Below are 22,908 nucleotides of genomic sequence, written 5' to 3'. Positions count from 1 at the left end.
GTTTCCTTCGGAGGCTGTTGAACATTACTTTAGTTTTCTGCATATTAATTTTCACATGCAAGTTTTCAAGTTTCATATTTCACTGCAATGCAGCAGTGCGAGGTTAAGCTCAGAGCGGCGCACAGTGCTCTAACACGAGCCACATTTCCGCATCCTTTTCCGACAACCTTCGAAAAAGCTTCGCGATACGTGGCTGCATTTTAAATTCGCGCCCATACGCTCGCTCCACCTATTGGCGACCCACATTTTTTCACGGGACGCGTAAATATAGCAAAGATGTCGTAGTGAAAAGGAAAAAAAATAAATAAAGCGGGACACGTATTCACACACACCAGCTGCGTTGCGCTGACTTCCGAGACGACGCCGCACTCGCTGACCCAATCTCCGTCGCCTGCATAAATCGATAATTCGGCGTGACATAGGCCGGAAGCTGCGCCGAACTCTAGGAGGCTGAAGCGACCGAATGGGTAATTCGAGGACGTCAGACATCGGAGGAGAAAAAAAAATAAAATTCGGTGCCTGTTCCGGTCGCTCGGGCACGGATAGAGATGGAGTGGATAGAAAAAAATACAGGTGTTAAATCCGTAATAGCGTAGACGTAAGAGCCTGACGAAGTCAGCGCGCTGACATCGTCACAGCGACGAGATATGCCAAGTCCGTTCTTCGGCTAGAGTCAGTTTCGCGCGGAAGTCGAAATAAAAGAGAGCTGACAAAGTCGCTGCAAGTCCGCGTCATAAAGGTACCTTCTTCCTTTCTTTCTTTCTTTCGTTCCTTCTTCCTTTCTTTCAATCCTTCCTTCTTTCTTTCCTTCTTTCGTTCTTTCTTTCTTTCCTTCCTTCTTTCGTTCTTTCGGTTTTTATTCATTCCTTCCTTTCCTTCTTCCTTCCATTCTTTCTTTCTATCTTTGTTCCTTTCTTTCTTTTTCTTTCTTCTTCTTCTCTCTCGTCCTTTCCTTTCTTTCTTTCCATCTTTCTTTCATTCCTTCTTTCCCTCTCTCTTTCTTCCTGTCTTCCTTTCTTTTTACACTGACGCCGGGAATCCACTTGGAAAGCGAGCGAAGGAAAAAAAACACCAAATAAATGAAGCGAAACGAACAGGACACCACCACTTTCAAAATAAGCGACATCGCGCCCGCAGCGCCGCGGGGTGACAGGCGAGAGCGGAGCCCCTCCCGGCCAAGAGGAAGCATCCGCGAAAGTGTGTAAGTGACATAAGAATGATGGAGGGCGTAAACTGCGCGAGAACTGAATCGGAAGATGACTTGCTCCGGGAAGCGCGTGTAATAATGCCTGCCGTACATGACAGTTCATTGGGGGTTGAGATAAAATTAAAAACTAGAAAGAAAAAAGGAGAATGCGCCTTCCTTCGTATACGCACACTGCCGTCATGCATCTATACCTCTCTCGCTTGATTACGTTGGAGTTATCATGTAGGCTCCCATTTTGCGTCTGATGGGAGACAGGCCGCCACCGTATAGCAGCTGGCTTTCTTGTCCAGGGGGAGTCACCAACACGGTGACGTGTCTATATATAAGGACGTTAACGAGCTTGCCGAACATGGACCTTGTATAGCTCAGTGCCGAAGAAGGTATTATTAGGATCGCTACTTGTGTCCACGCACTTTCTCGCAAAGCGGATCCTGACATCTCCTCCGTATGGGTGTACAATGCAGGCCTCGCGGCAATTACGGAGGCTGCCATTTCTTCGCTATAAACGAGTTCTTACGGCTGGTTGTAACGGTGAACATTTCTTCCAAATCGAAACTATGGGCGCTCTTAATTCACCTGATCATTGAAGTGCGATAGCATTAGATTTCACATTTGTAGCAGCTTCAGTGCAACTTCTGTACGTGTTTGCGTCAGTGTCCTTGCAATTGTCGGTCCATCAACCGCAGTGTTCGGACTGGTAGCTGCCGCAGCAGGTATTCGGTACGCCGTGATGGTTCCGACATTTGCATATATCAATTTTTTTCCGAATTTTGATCTCAATTCTCGGTTTATAGATTGCTGCCTGGAAACTAGGTTGCTCAAATCCATTGGGAAGGTTGTGACGACATCTCAAGGTCACTTGAACGCCCTCGACCAATAATTAATTTGATTCCTCCCCGCCACGGTGGGCAGGTTGCTTCTAACCTGGTGAACAGGTTGCCACCTGCCCTAGTAGGCAGGTTGTTATTGTATAGCGATAGCTACATTACGGTAGCATTCCGAGCCTTCGGCGTGGCGGCGCCGTGGCGATGGCGGCACTGCAACCCTGTGGCTGCGCCGCCACGCTGTCACGTGGTGCGGAGCACCTTCCTGCGGCGCGGCGCCGTGGCTGATCACGTGGTTGGTCACGTGACCAAGTTCCACTCGGCCAGCTGTAGCTGTCTCGTAACTCCAGGTTTAACCAGTGCTAAACCACCACCAATTTTTTGTTATGGCGTCACAAGTCACACGACTTCTCTCGACCAATCAAGGAATTTTGAGACTGGACATTGGCCATTTTTGGGTGGCACGATAACTCTAATGATATGGCATTAACACTTCCCAATACCGCTTTCCCCAGTGGTGAGGAAGTGACGCCGACAGCGGCACCGCCAACAGACTCCCGCAGCCCTCTTAAGTACAGGGTGGACTGCACTTGGCGCGAATGATAACTGAACGCGTCGTACACACGCTAGGGATACGTGTGGGCGCCTCGCTAAGACAGCGTCACCATGCAGTGTACGTAACACGGCCCAAACATCCTGACAGCACGCGATCGAGCAGCGCCACGCACTCACGTGATCCAGCTAAGTGTGGTTTACACTGTGCATCCAGTCGCATGCCTTCCTGGACCCTACAGATGACCAGGAATCTTGTCACACTAGCCCTCCGTTACCTGGTGCAGCTGTCTATGTTCATATCCCGGGAGGGGATCGCAAAAACCTTCAGGGTCGTCCCCCCATCCCCTTCTGGCTGAGGTGTATGGCACAGCGGACCGCACAGCATACAACAGAGCGACAGCATTTTCCGCCTCCGAGAAACAAACCTATCAGCGCATCACCTGTGACACTATCTGGTGGACATACTACGAGGGACAGGCATGTAGCGTAGACTAGAAGACAGCGTGTTTTTCCACGCCCAGTATTCGCAAAAGGTTGTGCAAGCAGCCTGTGGAGGCTTCGGGCCACCGAGGGCCGTGCAGAGCCAAGACTGAAACCCGTCCATTCAGACTTCGCGGCCCTTACCAAGTCCTGTATTCATTCAGAAGCTCGGCTAAATGTCTTGTTCTAGTGACGTGATCATTCATTACGTTTCCTTTTGTTCTGCTTTTTTTTCGATTTCAAGAATAGTGCTCTTAATCTATAGCGAAATTAGGAGTAACCGGCTTCACTAGCGAATGCCAGCCTGCCTCACATGCTTAATTTAGTAAATTAAACGGGATTCGCTTTCTTCAATCGTGTGCCAGCGTTACGAGGTTAACTCGGCGGTTCGCTAGGGAACACAGTCATGCACCCTACTTTCAAGCAGGACAGACTGGAGCGCTTGGAACGTTAAAAGCTATAATTGCTTAGTAACGGTCATAACAATGATGACGACGTTACGAAACGACTCGAAACTATCTCAGGATGAGGAAACTATAGCCAAAGCAGAGATTACATTTTGATGTGTATTCAAAATGAGCGTGCAACTGTGCATACAAAAACAGCAAAGTAGCTTGCCGTGACGTCTGAACTAACACCTCCGCAAACAACATCCATTACACTGCCGGAACTGTGGCACGGCATCACACGGTGCATCGGGAGGTTTTCCCAGTGGCTTCCGGGACACCAGAAAACGAAGCCAATTGCGTGGATGCCAGCGGGTTTTCTGGCTATATTGACTGTTGCGTTCTGCGCAGCTGTCGCAAGGACTGACAACCCGGAACATTTTTCCCCCCTCCATCGGTGAAAACGTCAATCTCGTCGACAAGTGCACCGCGGTCTCAGTCTGCGAGAATGCTTCGCCCGAATCGCGTTTCATTCTACGAAGCGCCGTGGAAGAGTTGAAGAGAAAATTTGGGCGACTCCTGTAGTGTGCGCGGATGGCTAGGAGTGAAACAAACGCGTTTCACGGAGCTCTCTGTAGCTGAAGGAAATGGATATAAGTGTATGACCTCAGTATTTTTGTAGCTGCTGCTCACACGTGAGTTCTTCTCTGGTCTGCGTCTATTTCTCACATTTTTACCTTCGTAAGGCGAGAAGAGACGCCATTAGCTAATCTCGGCGAGAGGAAAGCACATCTTGCGATCGACAGCCAGGTTTTTGAGGAACCGACTATAGCCCTCAGCGCTAGCACGAACATGATCGGTGCGTCGACGCCTCTATCAAAAAGTTCAATAGGCAGTCCGTGGCAACGAAGTGTTGCTAGCTTGTGCGAAAAATTCCTCAGCCGCTTTATTGGTCTGTACGCTGTACCCGAACAAACTTCCCCCGTGAACTATTGCGTTGTCCCTGCCCATCCTTTCAATTACCCCTGGACTGCATGCAGTGAGGTTTTATTCAGTTAATCTTCTCTTTTTAAGGGAATATGAGAAGTAAAACATGCCGAAAAGGACACTTTCAGGGCGTTTCAGGAAATTTTCACATCCTAAAATGTCTCACTTCTTTCTGTATTAGCGGAGTTTTCAAGCTTCTGCAGGGAAAAAGGTCCTGAAATAGGTATTTCTGGATCTAATTGAGGAAACTTTGCGGTTACGGCCTGGAACACCATTGGTTGTGTGTGGACACTTGATATCAACCGAAGCCTTGATGAGACTAAGGCAATGCCATCTTCTCCTGTTTTCCTTATGACTTCCCCGTGGTCCTAATCACATTGTCTTAGTCTTGCCTGTGGTATGCGATTTGAGCCCTCACCTACTATGGCATTTCCTTTGGTATATATCTTAAGAGCAATTCCATATCTTTTCCACACGGCAACATTTCTTTGGCGCTTGTAAATTCCCCTGACAGATGATGAGAGGGAAGGGGGGGGGGGGGGGGGAGTGGTTATAAAGTTAGGTCCGGTTAGTTCATGATTAAAGGAAATGTACACTGTCACTGTCTCACTGCATCGGTGGGAACCTAAACCACAACGTGAGGACAGGGACGAAGGGAAAGTAAAACAAGTGCAGGCACAGCCTTACCCGAAAGTCGTCAGGCCGCATGATAATTTTTAACAACAGGCTAAACAGCGGCCTAAGGCGCGCGGTTAGTCTAGGTCACTTGTTCTCTGGACCCACTACAATTTCATTGTATTGTATTGTATTTTGCATTTTTGTATTTTATTGTATTGTATAACGAAAATTTCGACCAACTCCGACATTATGAAAACAAAAACCTACTTACTATTCGCTAGACATTGTTGCACAACTACTGCCCCCTGCACTGTCTATCTGCGTGCGCTGCAGAGAACGGTAGCACAACTCGAATAAACAACGAAAAAAAAAACTACGTTTCGCGCAAAACACGGCACTAATCTTCAGCCATCTCTGGCGGGGAGCGATTAGTAGAGTTACGACCGGCTCTACTGCCGCTTTGAACTTGGCCGTGCACACCTTTACTCTGTCGCAACCTCTGCACAGAGCCCGCGATAACGAACTCAATCAGTGCGCTCGGTCGCTGCATTACCTCGGAAGCACGGCAAACACGTATGCAGCGCGTTCCAAAGGCCACGCCGAGGCAGCTGCACACGCAGTCGCGTTTCGACACGCGCGCTGCACCCTCGTATCTCTCGGGCAGCAGCTCGGGGCAGCGGTGCGACGTCAAAATAGCGTTTCCTACGTGTCCGGAATAAAGCGACGTCGTGGCGACGACGAGTACGAAGCACGTGACCTCCGTGCGGCGAGCGGCGGCGCAAAGAAAGCGAAATACCGCCGCCGCGTGCAGTGCAGCAAGTTACGTGTACACCCTCCTGTACACGAACCATTTCGTAAAAAAAAGAAAAAGTGCGTCGGTAGCAAGGCCGTGCGGTTTTCTCTTGCCGTTACAAAACGGGGACACGCTTCGTACAAAGCGGTTGACGGAACTCGGCGATTCGTTATTACGAGTCACCTCACGCTGACGGAGTCCCGCTGGTTCAGCACCTTATAGACAGGCAGAAAGGAGGAACGAAGACGAGAGAAAAAAAAAAGGCTCGACTTTGCACATCGAGCTGCTGTGCCGACTCTTTTGTGGTTGGCGAGAGACAGTGCGCGCTCGGCCTTTGAAAAGGCGCGTGTGTATATACGGAGCGCTGTGAACTGCACGGCTCTTGCAACGGCGTCCCGGACGTGCCTGGAATGTTGCCGAACGCGGGGTGTTGTTCTACGAAGTGGACAAAATTTGCTTTTTCCGTAGTGAGAGTCTGTTTTCGAATACACGAAGGTCGTCCCGAGTGTGGTAGAGACGAGGGCCAGTGCAGTTCCGCATTGGACTTGCATCGCTCAAAGAACTCCCAATTAAGCCCCTGGAGGGACTTTCACAGGACATGAGTCAAGCCGAAACGGCGTCCTTTTGTACGATCGAAAGTCCGTTGGCCTAGCATCGAGGATTATCCTTATCACGGGTCGCCGCTTTCACGGCAGTTCCGCTAAGCCCTAAGCTGCTGGGAAAGCCGAGGCTGTGTTTCAACCAGGCGTCAATTAACGTATTTTTTTCGCTACAGACCGTCGGAAATGGCTGTTACAGTTGGGGCAGCTCAACGAGTCGGCTTGTATCTCGGAGGAATTTCTCAAGCTTGCGACGAAGTGGGCTTAAAGCCCAGCAAAAAAAAATAATAAATAAATAAAAGGGGGAGGGGTGTTAGGTTGCTCCGACAGTCGGTTCTGGCTGAAAGCTCGAAGTGGAATCACTGCAGGAGCGCTTGCAAGCTCGGCTGGAGAAGGATACACCCGAGCAGTTGTGCCTTTCTCTTCTCTTTAGAGAACGATAATTGCTACGGCTAATTCTGCTGCTTAAAGGCGTCAAAATCAGGGTCTGCTGTAACGTAACACTCCAACGTTTACTGCCGGCCAGGCAAATGACATTCGATGGGTCAGGGAATGGGTGCCTTCGATACTGTGCCCCACGTGGTCACGTCACCTTGGTTGGCTTCGCCCATATGTGCGTTTTGGAACGGGTGCTTTCCTAGGATGTACGGCAATGGGGATCACGAGGACAACGGAGAAACGGTCGCCATGACGTGCTCACGCCCCATAGAAGGGCGGGAATAATAGAAGCCTTATCTAGTGTTTTAAATCCATGATTGAAGATGTACGCGTCCGCACACTTTCTCTTGTCCGTTCCTCCGACCGTCCGAATGCGGACGTACACCTCATTTGAACAAAAACGAACCGATTGTGGAATATAGTGATTTTAGGCAACCTCACTAGAACACATGGGCTACGGGAGCTCCCGGGAAAAAATGAAGGATAGATTGTCGTGCAGGTGTCATCTCAAAGCAACAACGACGTTCTTGCAGCACTCTAGTCCGGCGTTAGTCTAGTTTTGTTAGTAGTTATCTAGTCCGAACATGACCAAGTTTTTTTTAGTCTGCCGGCCTTGCGAGCGACAACAGTGCCGTGCTGTGGATCTGCGTAATGGGGAACCTGCGCTGCCAAGGTGGCACTGCAGTTGTTCCAATCGGTGACTCAAAACTGCTTCTGTCAGCCGCTTGGGCCGCTGCAAACGCGAGAACACATTCTGCGCGATTAGATACCCGCGTTTGGCTGACAGCATTCATTGCCTAGCTTCTCTCGGCGTAGCCCAGATAGCTGACGCACGGCACGTGCGCCTTCGACAGAGCGCGGAGGCTCACGCCAATAAGCGCCTGAAGGTGGCGCGGAAAAGGACTAATAGTACTACCCAAAACTGCTTGCTCTTCTCGCTAGGCAGTGTGTTATGGCGCGGCAATCGGCACCGCGAACTTCAGCGCAAATTCCCCATTGGGCCATATGCACGCGCCCCGCCGCGGTGGCTCAGTGTTAGGGCGCTCGACTACTGATCCGGAGTTCCCGAGTTCGAACCCGACCGCGGCGGCTGCGTTTTTATGGAGGAAAAACGCCAAGGCGCCCGTGTGCTGTGCGATGTCAGTGCACGTTAAAGATCCCCAGGTGGTCGAAATTATTCCGGAGCCCTCCACTACGGCACCTCTCTCTTCCTTTCTTCTTTCACTCCCTCCTTTACCCTTCCCTTACGGCGCGGTTCAGGTGTCCAACGCTATATGAGACAGATACTGCGCCATTTCCTTTCCCCCCAAAACCAATTATTATTATTATTATTATTATTATTATTATTATTATTATTATTATTATTATTATTATTATTATTATTATTATTATTATTATTATTATGCACACCAGCGTAACTACTCCTATTCACGCCGGTCAGTCAAGAACCGCGCCTGTCCAACAGTGTTCCTGTTCGGGGGTAGATAAAACGTATACCTGCAATTCACTTTCTTTCAGTAACCGAAGCTTCCGTCTTCCTTGCCGCCTCAATGCCTTCACCGTCTCTGCCTTCCCGTGTGCGCGCCGCGCAAGCAGCGTCCGAGTCGTCTCCGCGCAGTGGGGAAGGGTGCGCAGCCTTGCAGGTATATGAAGTCAGGGTCACTCCCGTCGGCGTCGCATCGCAGCGTTGCGCCTGTTGTCGTCTCTTCCCCCCCTCTCTCTCTTTCCCTCTTACACACGCACACACCCACGCCCACGTATCGCTCTCCTCTGGGTTTTGCTTGTGATGGGAAGAGTTGCGCTGAGATCTGCTCTCGCGACTGCCTTCATCGCCAGCACGTAATCGGACAGAGGGACGCGTGAGAGCGCAAAAAGGAACGAAGGAAGGAAGGAAGGAAGGAAGGAAGGAAGGAAGGAAGGAAGGAAGGAAGGAAGGAAGGAAGGAAGAGAGAGCGAGGGAGAGAAAGAAAGAAAGAAAGAAAGAAAGAAAGAAAGAAAGAAAAAGTCCAATGAGAAGTCGTGACATATACACTCGTGAAAGCGGCCCTCCCTCCATTACCTCCTATCCAGTCGAATTTCGACTCTCCGAAGCGAAGCCTTCTCCCTTTGGCACTGCTGCAGCGGGCACATGTCCAGTTTCTCTTATGAGTCACGGGTGCGCCGTCCACAGACGCTCGGCATTGGGCGAAACAAGTAGGCTGCAGTAGCTGAGGCAGTTTGAAGCGTGCAGTGTGCAGGTACTTCTAAGTTTTTAAAAATTAGACTAAATTCTCACTCCGCTCTTTTTAAGTCAAACGACGCTACACCGAAGCGTAGCGCACTAACTACGGGAAAAACGGACTACAGAGCTTGCCGCTAGAAACACGACTTGAAACGCGTTCAGTGAAGCCTGCTAGCATGCGTGCGCTTGCAACCTTCCACCGACGAATCGGAACCTCGCGCGCAAGCGAGCTACGCCGACTCATGTGACTACTTTCAAAAGCTACCTTGTACAGGGCACAGCATGGACCCCATCGGCATTTTACGAATCCTCGTGGGTACAACGCGCTACTGCACGCCACCGTGCGGCCGCTACTAGCACACGCATGCATGCGAGTATGCATACAAACCCATCTGAGCTTATCAGTGCCTTGGAGAAGATTTTGTTTCCTTTATAAGCCTGACCTTAACATGTAGTATATACAAAGAACATCCATCCCGCTCTGTAGCAGCTGCATATGTCTGCACGGTGCTCCGGTTCATTCTCCCACGCATTAGGTTATACAGACTTTTCCTGTTAGGCCTATTACGTGTTTTTTCCACTCGTGCTTTAAACATGGCCTTCCCAATGACTTTAAGATGTTCCCTTTCACGATGGCCCCAATATGCGGACTTTGGGAAGGTAAATGATACAACTGTTCTACTGAAGCTATAATTTGTAGCCGTCATTTTCCCGATTAATTATTTCGCCCTAGGGCCATTTATAATGATTGGCAGTGACGTCCACGATAATATATAGCAGGGGAATGTCATTCAACGGTTCCCGCATACCGAACCAAGAGCTGACCAATGCCGGAGGGGCGAAATGATGGAATGGAAACAGAATCGCTGCCCTCAATACAGCCTGCTGGCTATTGCGCTGCAAATGCGCCACACGGTCAAACTTCGGACTCGGACACGCGCGCACGCCACAGCGCGATGGGAGCTGGGGTTCAGAGGAGATCGATTTCCGCGTTGTTTCCCATCGCGTGCATCTTTGGGACAGCTCTCTCGTTCCGGTTTCCATGCAGATCGAATCGCACTCGCCGAGTTCGCGTGCGGTGTTCCGTCCGACATAGTGTGGACTCAAGTTCCTGTCGTCAGGACGTCAAAAGTTCGACTTGGCCTCCTTGTGTGTCGCTTATGAGTGTGCGTGCTGTCTCAACGTGCGCAGCTTCCGAATGCTTCGGTGACAGTTTGCGGCGTCGCGTTCAGTGTGCCCGTAATGAACAGTTAGTCCATTTGCCTCTGTTGACTTGCTGAATTACTGATCACTTGCCAGCGGTTACTGTGTAAATACATGTAATTTCATATCACACGCTTTAAGTTTCAACGCATTAAATCCATCATGCGGTTAGATTTCCAGTTTCAGCCGCCGCGGTGGCTGAGTGGTTATGGAGCTCGGCTGCTGGCCCGAAAGACGCGGGTTCGATCCCGGCCGCGGCGGTCGAATTTCGATGGAGGCGAAATTAGCTCTAGAGGCCCGTGTGCTGAGCGATGCCAGTGCACATTAAAGGACCCCAGGTGGTCGAAATTCCCGGAGCCCTTCACTACGGCGTCTCTCATAGCCTGAGTCGCTTTGGGACGTTAAACCCACATAAACCAAACCAAACCAGATTTCCAGTTTCCTGTGACTGGCTTCTCGGCGTCGTGTCTCCTGCTGTCGGCTAGTTTTGTAGCGATAGCTACATTACGGTAGCATTTCGAGCCTTCAGCGTGGCTGCGCCGCCACGCTGTCACGTGGTTGGTCACGTGGTGCGGAGCAGCTGCCGGCGCCGTGGTTGATCACGTGATTCGTCACGTGGCTGGTCACGTGACCAAGTACCACTCGGCCAGCTGTAGCTATCGCGTCACTCCAGGTTTATCTAAAGCTAAACCAGCACCAATTTTTTTGTCCGTCCGTCCGCAGATGTGCTCAGGTGCAGCTGAGCAGGGGTCAATCTACCCGTTCGCTACACCTCCGCGGGCGCCGAAAGTCGCGACATGGGCCAGATTTCGTCATAGAGCTAGAGTTGTGACGGCTGGGGGGGGGGGGGGGGGTGCTCTGTGGGAGCTCCGTTAAGAGAAATGCCACGAGTTGGTACCTATTGCACTACTGAATACCTCACATGGCCTTCATGTAGTATGGTAATGCACTCACAGAACCTTTCAAGTTCGATGGATTAGCAAAAGCAAAGCTGGTGCTGGAGTGCGAGTATTCCCTTCTGTATATTGCTGGAATACGTGTACACGAGTCTGCGCAAGCTACTCTTGCGTCACGGTACATGGCGGCGACTAAAGCGCTGAGGATGACTCCTATATAACACGCCGCTGAGTCAGTGAGGTACGTAGACCTCCTCCCTTACTACTCAGCCTCTCTCCCGCTTAGCAGAGGGCTCGTAATTGGTCGCGGCGAGATTGGGTCGTGGTGAAACTGAAGTTGCGTGGGTGACGACCCGCACGCGCGAAGCCGCTAATCTCTGCCACAATCGTGATCGATCCCCCGCCGATTCATCGTCGCGGCGCTATGTAAAGAACGCCGTCGCGAGACCACACCAAAGACGGATGGGCGAATTTCTTTCAGATCGCGTGGGCGGCACTCGAGGCACGAGCACCTTGTATGGCTCAGTCTGGCCTGTTATTAAACGAGGCGGGGGTCATTTTTTGTTATTTATTTCAATGCACATATAAGGAGAGGCTGGTGCTTGATAGTGCGACCGGATACTGTTTGTAGCCGGCAACGCAGACGCAGAAGACACGGCAAGACTGCACACAACACGACACTGTCGCAACTCACGATAGAATTCACGACGCCAAGCTTCAGCAGCGTTCACGGGTAACGTTCTTCGAATAACTAAAAAGCAGAGCGGACGGTAACAGGTAAATAAGCGAAAGACGCAGCCTTATCTACACAATAAGCTGCAGCCGTAATAAGACGGTATTAAAAGTGTTATTTAGGTAATATCGTAATAGGTACGGATATGGAAGTACTTTAGAGCACGCAGTATCTCCCTTATAAAAATGGTCTACAGACAGTCTTTTTAAGACTGTCTTTTTATAGAGTCTTTTTAAAGACTCTATTGCCTTCCTATAGATATTTCCTTTTGCCTATTCATAGTCTATATACTGTCTATAGACAAAAGTCTACTAAAAGTCTATGGCCATAAATCTATAGATCGTCTATAGACTGTCTATAGGATTTTGTATTGCCTATCGACTGTTCTCTAAGGTTTGCCTATAGAGCGTCTATAAACTTTATAGACAGAGGCCTATGGACATACTATAGACTGTCTAAAAAATTTTGGTAAGGGCTATGCCATGGTTCGCTACATTATTGCACCCATAGGCGTATTTTCAAGCTAATCATTGTAATTAATCCTTTCGTTCTAACGAGTTGTACTCGAGTAATATTCCTACAGCAAAATTGCTTTTTTTCCCTTTTCAAAACTACACGTTGGTCGTGACTGTGGAGCATTTTTTTTTCCTTTAGCTTGAATTGCATTTCATTTCACCCGCGGTTAAATCGCGTACCAAGCTGCCCCCCATGTTGTCCACGAAATCGGAACAATAGGGGAATTAACCTTCGTAATTCGGTCTGAAATGCTGCGTCGGGATTCCTTCAAACACTGGCCTTCCTCGATCGGCGCGCCATCCGCATTCGCGAATTCCAACGAATTCCCTTCCGATGCGAGCACTATATGGGCTTCGTTCGGCGCGCTGCATGCCGGCGAGGCCGCGGAGATTGCGACAGACCTGCTTCGCCAATGAAGGAAACTGTCGCCAAGTTGTTTACGCCCCGCTTTTCTCGCGTTTTCTCCTCCTCTTATTTTCGTTTTCGTTTTAATAAAGATGCGGCAGCCCAAGCGCATCCGCGTCGCACTAGGGGCAGCTCCAAACGGCGCTTAGGGTTGTGACCTCTCGTTCAACGGTTTCTCACTATCCTCATTTATCTCCGCGCTTTCCCCAGTGCGCCTCACTGCGCAGTGGCTCACGTCCAGACCTCGTGCTACGCAGAAAAAGCCGTTGATATTTGGTCAAGTAGTTACACCTTCAAGTCATGTTTTGCTGCGTTATTGCGGGATCGATATTGTTAATTAATGCTTTTTTTAATGGCTATTTGCTTTCTATACGGTTGGTCGCTACGGGCTGAAACGCCCGAGTATAAGTCTATGGTTCTGCGTACAAAGGCAGTGCTGACCTATGGGGAGAATTAGTGCATAATACGACCTCAGACTTCGGCGTTGCTATCGCGGCGATGCGTGCGTGCATTGGAGACCGTCCTAAGAAAAAACTGGAGCTGATATTCGCTCTTTTACATTATTTTTTTTGTCCCTCGGATATGGTTGTGTAACGAACTTCCTCGGCGGTAAAAAATCGTGGATTTCAGTCGCAACTCCGAAAACTCTCCAGTTCACCTCCTGTCCTACGAGAGATGCCAACGAGAGTCTCGAACCATTTCCTACTCGCGAGATGTTCCGATAGGTCAGATCCTTGATTTCCAGGCACGAGTAGTATAGTTTAAGCACTGATTTCCATGTAAACACCGTGAACCTCCTGGGTTCGAACCCGACCGCGGCGGCTGCGTTTTTATGAAGGAAAAACGCTAAGGCGCCCGTCTACTGTGCGATGTCGGTGCACGGTAAAGATCCCCAGGTGGTCGAAATTATTCCGGAGCCCTCCACTACGGCACCTCTTCCTTCCTCTCTTCTTTCACTCCCTCCTTTATCCCTTCCCTTACGGCGCGGTTCGGGTGTCCAACGATATATTAGACAGATACTGCGCCATTTCCTTTCCCCAAAAAACCAATTATTATTATTATTATTATTATTATTATTATTATTATTATTATTATTATTATTATTATTATTATTATTATTATTATTATTATTATTATTATTAACACCGTGAACCAAAACAGGGACAAAAAAAAAACACCAGACGAACTCAGCAGCGCTGAACACACGAGCACGGCTGCACTTTGTTCGTCTAGCTTTTACTGTCCCTGTACCGTTGTGCGCTGTTTACCTGAGAGACACCGTACCAACAAGTCCGAACTTGTACACCTGTTCCAATATGCAGTGCCTACAATCTGAGAGACAGGGCCCACGTGCCGGGGGCTTACGCAATATTCCCCTTAACTCGCGTTCCAGCGGAGAGGCGAACGTCCCCACACTGCCCCCTTGGGGCAGCGGTCCATGCCCCCTTTGCACGCGCTGAGGCAGTATAACGATCCCTGGAGCCAGTGACCTCACAAGTTACCCTGGCGCCAGAGGCCACTGATACGGGCGTCGGATGCCTTCGTGACCGCATGCACTTTCACCGTGTTCACTTTCCTCGGCAGATTCACGCCCAGAGAAACATATATAAAACTCTGCAGCGAGCAATTACTACCCACGATGAGAGTATAGCTTGACTCTGTTACGACACGCCTTTCATTGCTCAATGCACGTGATTGTGCATCAAGCGAACATGGCGTAATTACAGAGTGCACGCTTAAATGAGCGAGGCGGAAGCAAAGTCACCAACGCAGTTCATCACGTGACGAATGTGTGTGCGTGACGAATGTGTGTACCAGATCGCACCGATCTAAAAGAGCAGCGCTAAAACGGGCTTGCATTGCAGTAAGACACATTGACGACACTGCGACACCAGCGACACCTGCGGTGTCGTCAATGTCTCTTCTTCTGACGCTCTTTTACATCGTTTCGACGTGAATAACTATCTGTGCCTATGGCTGCGACAACGCGAAAGACGAGGTGCCGGGGAAAAGCGAGATAACGCAACTCCTGCGACTTTCCACCGTTCGTAACCATCAGGCCCAAGCCCGCAGTCGTCTGGGTAATACCACGGTGTGACGAGCGAGAGACCGATTAAGCTCGTTATGCAATCTTGGCGGCTGGAACAGAAGCGAAGTGGATGGGAACGGTCAGCTAAAGAACCCCAACCACAGCCTTTGAGCGCATCTTCCCCAACAAGGACTGGAGCTGACTCCTCAAAGCAGCAAAGACACGCGAGACTTGAGAGGGGGAGAACTCGACCTTTCACCTGCCACCACAAAATTAGAGCGCGCAAAAGAGCCAGTCGGTAACGGGGGCGCGGCAATTAGGCCGAGCGCGCCCTGGCGAGAAGACGTCGTCGCTGGACTTCCGTCACGCAGACGTTTCCTTCTATAGCGGTCATCACGGAGGAGGCACCCTCATTAAGCCGCCCGCTACACAGGCCTTCCCGGTGCTTCTGCGGCTGGTGCCGAGCCAACATAAACGGAGACGGGAGCACGGACGTTGAAGACGGGGTGAGGGAGTAAGAGAGCCGTATTAAGAGTGGGGTGATAGGAGTGAAGGCGGACGTGCCGAAGCTTTCCATTTCGGTGGAATTCCCCTGCCCCACCGACGCTCGGACGCAGCCAAGACCACACAGAAGTCCGCGTATACGGTTCGTCACGTGGATAACATTGCGCAACGTTGCAGGCGAGACATTAAGAGAAGCGGATGGGAGGAGGTACGCGGGGGCACCCTCCGCTTTCGTTGGGGCAAAACAGGTCGTGCCAGCCAGGGCGAATACTTTCACTCGCTAGAGAGAGAGGAGGCAAGGGGGGGGGGAGGAAAAGGGTGAGAGGCTAGCGCATGCACGCACACACACACACACACGCACACACGGAACTTGGGAAATGCCCCCGACGGTATGCGGCAGCATCTACGTGCTCCTGACGCCACAGCGAGCAGCGCAACGACGCTATGCAGTCTGCTCATGCTCGCCCCCCCCCCCTCCCTCCCTCCTCCCCCCCCCCCTCCTCCGTTGTTATCCATACTATGCAAGGCACACCCGGATTATTGCTGGTTGCGCAACGCCCCGCGGTGTCCGCAAGTAGTGATAGCTCCCTCATACAGGGGGCAGTGGGAAACGCGGTGACTCCGTGATTCGTGTCGCGATACGTGATTATCGGACGAATAGGAGTAGACCCGCTTGATCCAGAAGTATAGCCTCGCCTGCGAGAGGCTAATCATCGCCAGGAATGGAAGACGGCTGCGCAGCCGTGGTTGCGCAACGCGAGCCGAAGTTGAATGTCCTCAACGCGTTTGTCGATGCATTTACGCAAGCAGTTCTTTGTTGTCGATTTTTTTTTCTAATCTGAGAGCCTGGGATGCGGACAGCTCAGCCGTACGATGACCTATACGTCCTTCCTGTAGCCGGCTAAGACGCGCCACGTAAAATACTTCTGCGATGCATTCGTTACCGTGCTCGCCATCACGTCGGACTTCGTTCTGTAAGCATCCGGATATCCGTGTAGCACGTACCTGCGACAGACAAAAAAATAAAGAAAAGGCAAATTAGCGGCGACGCAGACAGATTGAAGCCGCGGTTCTCCAATGCATGCATTCATTCTTACAACAGAGCATTGAAGTTAAAATTAAGGCCTTCTGACAATCATTTAATTTTTTTTTCTGCCAGCTAAACAGGCAGACGATTGCTCATCGCCAGCATAAAGAGATGTCCCAGTACACATCACAGCGACCATATATTGTAAAATCGGCATGCAAAGTCTCCTAGATTACTTTAATACTCTTAAAAGAGCCCAATTTGAACGCGCTGGGCGCTCGTGCACGCACACACGCATGCATGCAAACACACGCACACAGGCACGCACACACGCGTTTACATCTGAACAAAGTAAAGGCCAGACCAGAAAAAAAAACATGACGCATACTGTATATAGATCAGAAGATCAACGACGGCGGCTGTGTTGTTCCGGATCAATACCCTTGGCTTCCTTCGTTTTGTGTTCTTTCATGCATTCGATCCTCCAGCACTGATTGGCCACGAGGCGATCGAAAACGAACGTGGATCGAGGACAACATCGTCTGCAGCCGGAATTCAGTCCCCATTTTGTTTCCAATCTGCCCAGCAACGGCAAAAGGCGCCCAGGGCAGAAGAAGGGCTAAAGTGTGGAAGAAGCGACAAGCAGCATCGGCTACGTGCACATGCACGATTCAAGTATACGGTCATGACCTGCCCTGATCCATAGTGCATTATAATGCACATTCCCTTTTCACGCAGTCATGAAATAAACGCAGCAGCTGTGTAGCCTAAGTGCCGTTGGAAGCCAGAGAGAATGCTACTCACTGTGCTCCCATGCAATCACCTATTCTACAGCTGTGCAGCAATAGGAGCGCTCTGAGCAGGCGTCCAAGTTGACTGTTTCCGCCAAACCAGTTTCATGTTCGAGCTTCTCCGTGAAATTACTTCTCATTTTTATTAACACATTTATTGCGCCGAGTACGCATTCAACTAAATATCCGTCATGACGCGTTGTTGCGTGCTTCTGAAATCACAGAGACTCGCGCAGCACAGGACACAGAGAAAAGTCACAGAGAAAGAGGAGTTGGACGATGCGGCTGCGCGGTTTTATTTTTTGTGCGTTCGTACGTTAATTACAGCCCCCCCCCCCCCCCCCACTTGAGAAATATAATACTGCTTATCGCTGACAAACCAAAGCTTTGCGTTGCTGGAAGAGGGTGTTCATGTTCATCTTGCGCCAGGGTTCCTGGACCCCTTTGAGAGAGTGTGCCTCTCTTCTCTCTCTAAAGAGCAATTTCCAATTTCTCTCTCTCGGTTACTAGCCAGCGGTGCTAACTAGTACTTATCGCCACCGGTTATGGACAAACTGCTCGCCAGGGACGAAAGTGTTAAAGCGTTTCGTGAAGCCAATAGGACCCGTCGCGTTTTCAACTGACGCCCCTTTAACAAATGCGCATTTTTGACTAAATGGTTGAGTGCGCCATATCTACGCAACCCAACCTCAGTCGTATCTAACCGGTTCGGTCATTAGTCTTCATTTCATGTTTCAGCAATAATGGCCACGCCGCCACTGTGTGCGACGTTATCCCGGATTAAAGAAAACCTCTCCTCAACCCAGTTACACTGGCGCATAGACGACTAACGTGTTTAGCTTATGCCGCAAGGTTGCATAGGAAGCAAGCATACCACGCGCATTTTCGCTTCGATGAGGTGAAGACGGAACGCCTATACAGCGTGCCTTCATCCTTGAGAGATCGCTGGCCGGCAGCTATACATGCCTGCAGCTGGTTTGGTGCAGGAACACTCGGCGTCTTAACGCCATTAATCAGGATCTGTTGGTTTGGCGCTCACAATCCATTACCAGTGTACGCCTATCATTACACGTCGTCCAAGCCGCCGCGCAGAAATGGTAACCGTATTCGCTAAAGCGCTTGGTTCGGGTAACTGCCGCTGCGTCCGTGACATGTGACCTTCGGTTACGTGGCGTCCAGCCGCCCATGCTTTCCGCGCGGATCAAGCTCAAACTCAATTAGTGTTTCTGATCACATCCACTAGGCGGAGGCGATTAATCTCTCATAAGCGCAGCCAGTTTTCTTTAACACGATCGTGTTAACGATTGTACAGTGTGCGATCGAGGTTCAGATTATTACCGGGCTTCTTTACAGCAATCTTTCGAAAGCTAAGGCAGAGTCGCCACAAAGACTTCGTTTCACTATCGACATGATGTTCGGCAGGAACACGAAGCCGAATTGTAATTAGTACGGAGGCAGATCTATGCACTCTTCGACAGTGAATGCAGAGATCTGGAGCTCTTGCTGACTCCCTGCGACTACTAACGAAATACAAAGTGCGGTGCCTTTCTAACAGAACTACACAAGCAACAAACTATGCCCGTTTTCGCTAATCAACGCAAAAAAATAATAATAAGAGAGAGTGATGCGTAGAGGCCTCTACGATTGAATCTGACCTCGCTTACACGTTTATACTGCGTCGCTGGCTCTCTTTCTCATACATCTACTGATACTCTGTGTGTAAAGAAAGTTACTCAGTAGTTGTATTAACGAAGAGCTAAGATTTACTTGCGTATTATTTTGCTTTCGGTGCTCAGTACCACGGCCTTGACCCGTGCCTGAACCGAAGGACGTTTATTTTTACGGTACATGTTGCGGATATGTCTTGTTCTTATGTTCTAGTTATTACAATAGTATCTAGACAGCGCGCCAAGTCTCCTTTCGCAGGGTCTGAGTGTACTGATAAAGCGATTTATCGGCGGCAAAAAAAAAAATGGCGGAGGGAGAGAGAGTTTTCTAGGTCTGCAACACTAACGAGAGTTGTAACAAATCGCCTTGCAGCAGTTAGTTTATGGATATAGTGAAACTGGCCAGCCCGACAAGCCCCGCCGCGGTGGCTCAGTGGTTAGGGCGCTCGACTACTGATCCGGAGTTCCCGGGTTCGAACCCGACCGCGGCGGCTGCGTTTTTATGGAGGAAAAACGCTAAGGCGCCCGTGTGCTGTGCGATGTCAGTGCACGTTAAAGATCCCCAGGTGGTCGAAATTATTCCGGAGCCCTCCACTACGGCACCTCTTCTTCCTTTCTTCTCTCACTCCCTCCTTTATCCCTTTCCTTACGGCATATATCCCCAACGATATATGAGACAGATACTGCTCCATTTCCTTTCCCCAAAAACCAATTATTATTATATTAGCCCGACAAACCTTTTGCCAACGGCACTTCCAGCACAGTGCGAACCAAGCGTGGCATCAAATTAACGGGGTCGGTCTCAAGCTAGCCGTTATACTCCGTCGTTCATTCCCCATCTGCACAGCACTAGTGTCGTTATAATCTAATTTAAATTACTTCATGGATAAACAAATAAATAAATAAAGAAACAAACAAAGAAAAGATATAAAGAAATAAAGAAGGAAACAAAAGAAGAAAGGAAAGGAAGAAAGGAAGAAAGAAAGGAATAAATAAATAAATAAATAAATAAACAAATAAATAAATAAAGAAAGGCAACGGTGTCATACGTCACCCTAGAGAAAAACTGCGATAAAAAAAGATAAATATTTTAACCCACAATAGGGGAGTAATTGTTTACTGTGCAAGGTAGCAGACATGTTCGATTTCATATTACTAATTAAGTCCGTGCTTATAAAATTCAACGTGTGAGCGCTGCTCACAAACGCCGCCAAGCGCTGTCGAGCCGCTAGCCGGAAGGATTGCTGGCCTGGACGCCGCGTACGTGGAAACAGTCGTACAGCACAACGCCCGGATAAACACGGATCGAAGATGCAGCTTGGGTTCTACGACGGTTCAAAGCTTCCCCCTGCGATTCCCTCTACACTCCTCCCTCGCCGCTCAATTAAGTGTACGGTAGTCGAAGCGCTGTCCGCGTGTCACCATGATTCGGAGTGGGGCCAGCACGGAAGGCAACAACAACAACAAAAACAACAACAACAACAAAATCTCGAATAGTATCTGTCTTCCTCAGGGGCCAACAAATGGCAAGCGATATCTGTATCCAACCCGTTTAGAGATCACTCAAAACCACCTTGATGACACGGCCATTTATGACACCCTCCGGAGGGTGCTCTCTTCACAGCCCATCTTGTCTTCAAAAGGGAAAGCTCCACGTGAATAACATCCCGGGGAGCGCTAACCCCGCTAAGCGCTGAGCAAAGGTCGCAGAACTGTTTTCACGATCGCCCGAACACGAAGCGAAGCAAAACGCTAGTGAACTCAAAGCGCAGTCGTAATGAACATTCGCTCGAGCACTGTTCATCTACATGCCCTCACGCATGCCTCGAGCAGAGGCAAACCTCAGAGGACATCCACTTAAGAACGATATTCGATTCAGGTGCGATACAAGGCGACTCTGAAGCCGTCTAGTTTCGCCATTTGCCGTTTATCAACACACAGCTATCGCCGCGAGGAAAGAAAGTTTTGTCAAAAGCGAGTCGTAAGGGAGAAAGTCGAAGGTCTCGCGTGGAGTGTCTTCACAGAAGAAGCACACACCTGACCCGTGTGACATGCATCCGGCAAGGTGCCGGAGACAGCGAGACGCTCTGTAGTGATGCACGGCCTTGGAGGGGACGAGACTTTCAATAAGTTTTCATTCCTTCTTCCTTCTTTTTTCGTTTCCAGCGAGCGGCAGAAAGAAAGGGAACAGTCCGACAGGCGGGCAGAAATAATGGGTCTCGTGTACCCGTGCCAAGATTTTATGTTTTTTTTTTTCCAGGTGGTACACGGAAACGCGAACTAAAGTGTTGTTCAAACATCTGCAGCCTCTTTCTCGCCAATTTCTTTTCCATTCCGTTTTTTTTTTCTCTCTGGAATCGAATCTTGGAAGATACTCCAAACAAGGACGAGCACATCGACTTCGATTTACCCCATGCGAGGGCACGCCGCCCTGTCAGGATCGTGTGAGCGGCTTGCGCAAGAAGTAAACAGCTTTGTCAAGGTCACTGCAGGACGCCACTGAAGGCGAAGGCTACAGCGTTTCGAACAGTACGCAAGTGGGCGCATTTGCAGGGCACCGCTGCATCCGCCCTGCCACTTCTCAAAGAAATCTTTCCTCTTTCAATTATGCAGCATGCCCATGTGCCCATTAAAATTGCAGCAGTGTGACTCTACACGCGTATAGTGAAGTTGCACGACTACGGTTGTTCTATCACAACAATTGCTTCCAGCACGAAAAGAAGAGCTGGCTCTAACTTTAGGGTTATTTCTTGTTTAGCGCTGATATCTTTATAAGCGCCGGAAATGACGTCCGCGTAGCTGATCGCGTAGTTTGTCCTAGCCAAAAACTATCGCTTTCGCGTGAGGTCTCAGGGCAACGTTATCCAGATGCGACCGGGACGTAAGGTTAGCGAAAAGTCGGAAGACTTCTTAAAAGTGCGCGATTCATACAGCCAGCTTTATAACTTCCGCGTGAGCCGTTTCGTGCCCAGGCTTGACGGAGACACCTGAACACTTCCGATCTCCGCAGAAATTGGATGGAGGATTTCGGAAATGTTTATCCAGCCACTAAATATGGTCTCTCCATTCTCATCACTCTGCAGAGTCCACTGCAGCCATGCATACATTCCACGATTTTTGAAGCTTACGGGCAACTGAAATAAAGATTTCCCCCTTGCTCCAGCTCATACGCCCCTCCCTTGTCCTCCTGCGCAGGCAGCAGCACATCTGGAACATCACCGAGCCGGTGCTCTTCCAGAGCGGCGTCGCCATGCGTCCAGGACAGCCCCCCTGGTTCCTGGGCGCCATGGGCAAGACCAAGGTGGTCTCCAAGAACATCTCGGCGCTGGCGCTCATCACCGAGGAGGCCAGCCGCAACCTGGCCCGACAGCTGAACCTGTCCCCCCGTGACGTCACCTTCGGCCTGACCAAGGTGGACGTGCGCGGAACGCTGGCGCAGGCGCTCTGCCCTTACAAGACGGGCAGGTTCGCGCCGCCCTGCTCGGCCGAGCGCTTCAGGCGCTACGACGGCTACTGCAATAACCTGCAGAACCCGTACTGGGGCAGCGCCAACCTGCGCTACCTGCGCTTCCTGCCGCCGAACTACGCGGACGGTGAGTAGTGCGAGCACCGCTTGGATTGCTTCGGCGTGTTCGGGTCCCGCATCTGTTAGCTCCAACTCTCGATAGAACCCCGACGAAGAAAGCACACTTCTCGAAGTGTTCCGAAACACCGCGATGCACCTGATGCCGAGGCAAAGCGCAGTTCTCTTATGCGAACTGTGGGCGTAGATAGTTTTTTTTTTTCAATTCGTTTTTGGAGAAAGGAAATGGCGCAGTATCTGTCTGTCTCATATATCGGCGGACATCTGAACCGCGCCGTAAGGTAAGGGATAAAGGAGGAAGTGAAAGAAGAAAGGAACAAAGAGGCGCCGTAGTGGAGCGCTCCGGAATAATTTTGACCACCTGGGGATCTTTAACGTGCACTGACATCGCGCAGCACACGGGCGCCTTAGCGTTTTGCCTCCGTAAAAACGCAGCCGCCGCGGTC

The 22,908-nt window shown here is 50.2% G+C and overlaps 2 protein-coding genes across 2 annotated transcripts in view; one reads left to right on the top strand and one right to left on the bottom strand.

Annotated features, from left to right (window-relative positions):
* The window catches only part of LOC144107669 (major facilitator superfamily domain-containing protein 4A-like), a 422,352-nt gene that overhangs the window by 122,332 nt on the left and 277,112 nt on the right, over positions 1-22,908 (bottom strand). The gene's annotated exons all lie outside the window — the stretch shown is intronic.
* The window catches only part of LOC144107668 (uncharacterized), an 89,839-nt gene that overhangs the window by 18,816 nt on the left and 48,115 nt on the right, over positions 1-22,908 (top strand). Inside the window, exon 2 of the mRNA XM_077640783.1 lies at positions 22,075-22,472. Within this exon, the coding sequence (XP_077496909.1) occupies positions 22,075-22,472 (398 nt within the window). The remainder of the gene's footprint in view (positions 1-22,074; positions 22,473-22,908) is intronic.

The sequence above is a fragment of the Amblyomma americanum genome, chromosome 10 (assembly GCF_052857255.1).
Source record: "Amblyomma americanum isolate KBUSLIRL-KWMA chromosome 10, ASM5285725v1, whole genome shotgun sequence".
Taxonomy (NCBI): domain Eukaryota; kingdom Metazoa; phylum Arthropoda; class Arachnida; order Ixodida; family Ixodidae; genus Amblyomma; species Amblyomma americanum.
Note: the sequence above shows the minus strand (reverse complement) of the source record. Positions and strands in the feature narration are given on the sequence as shown.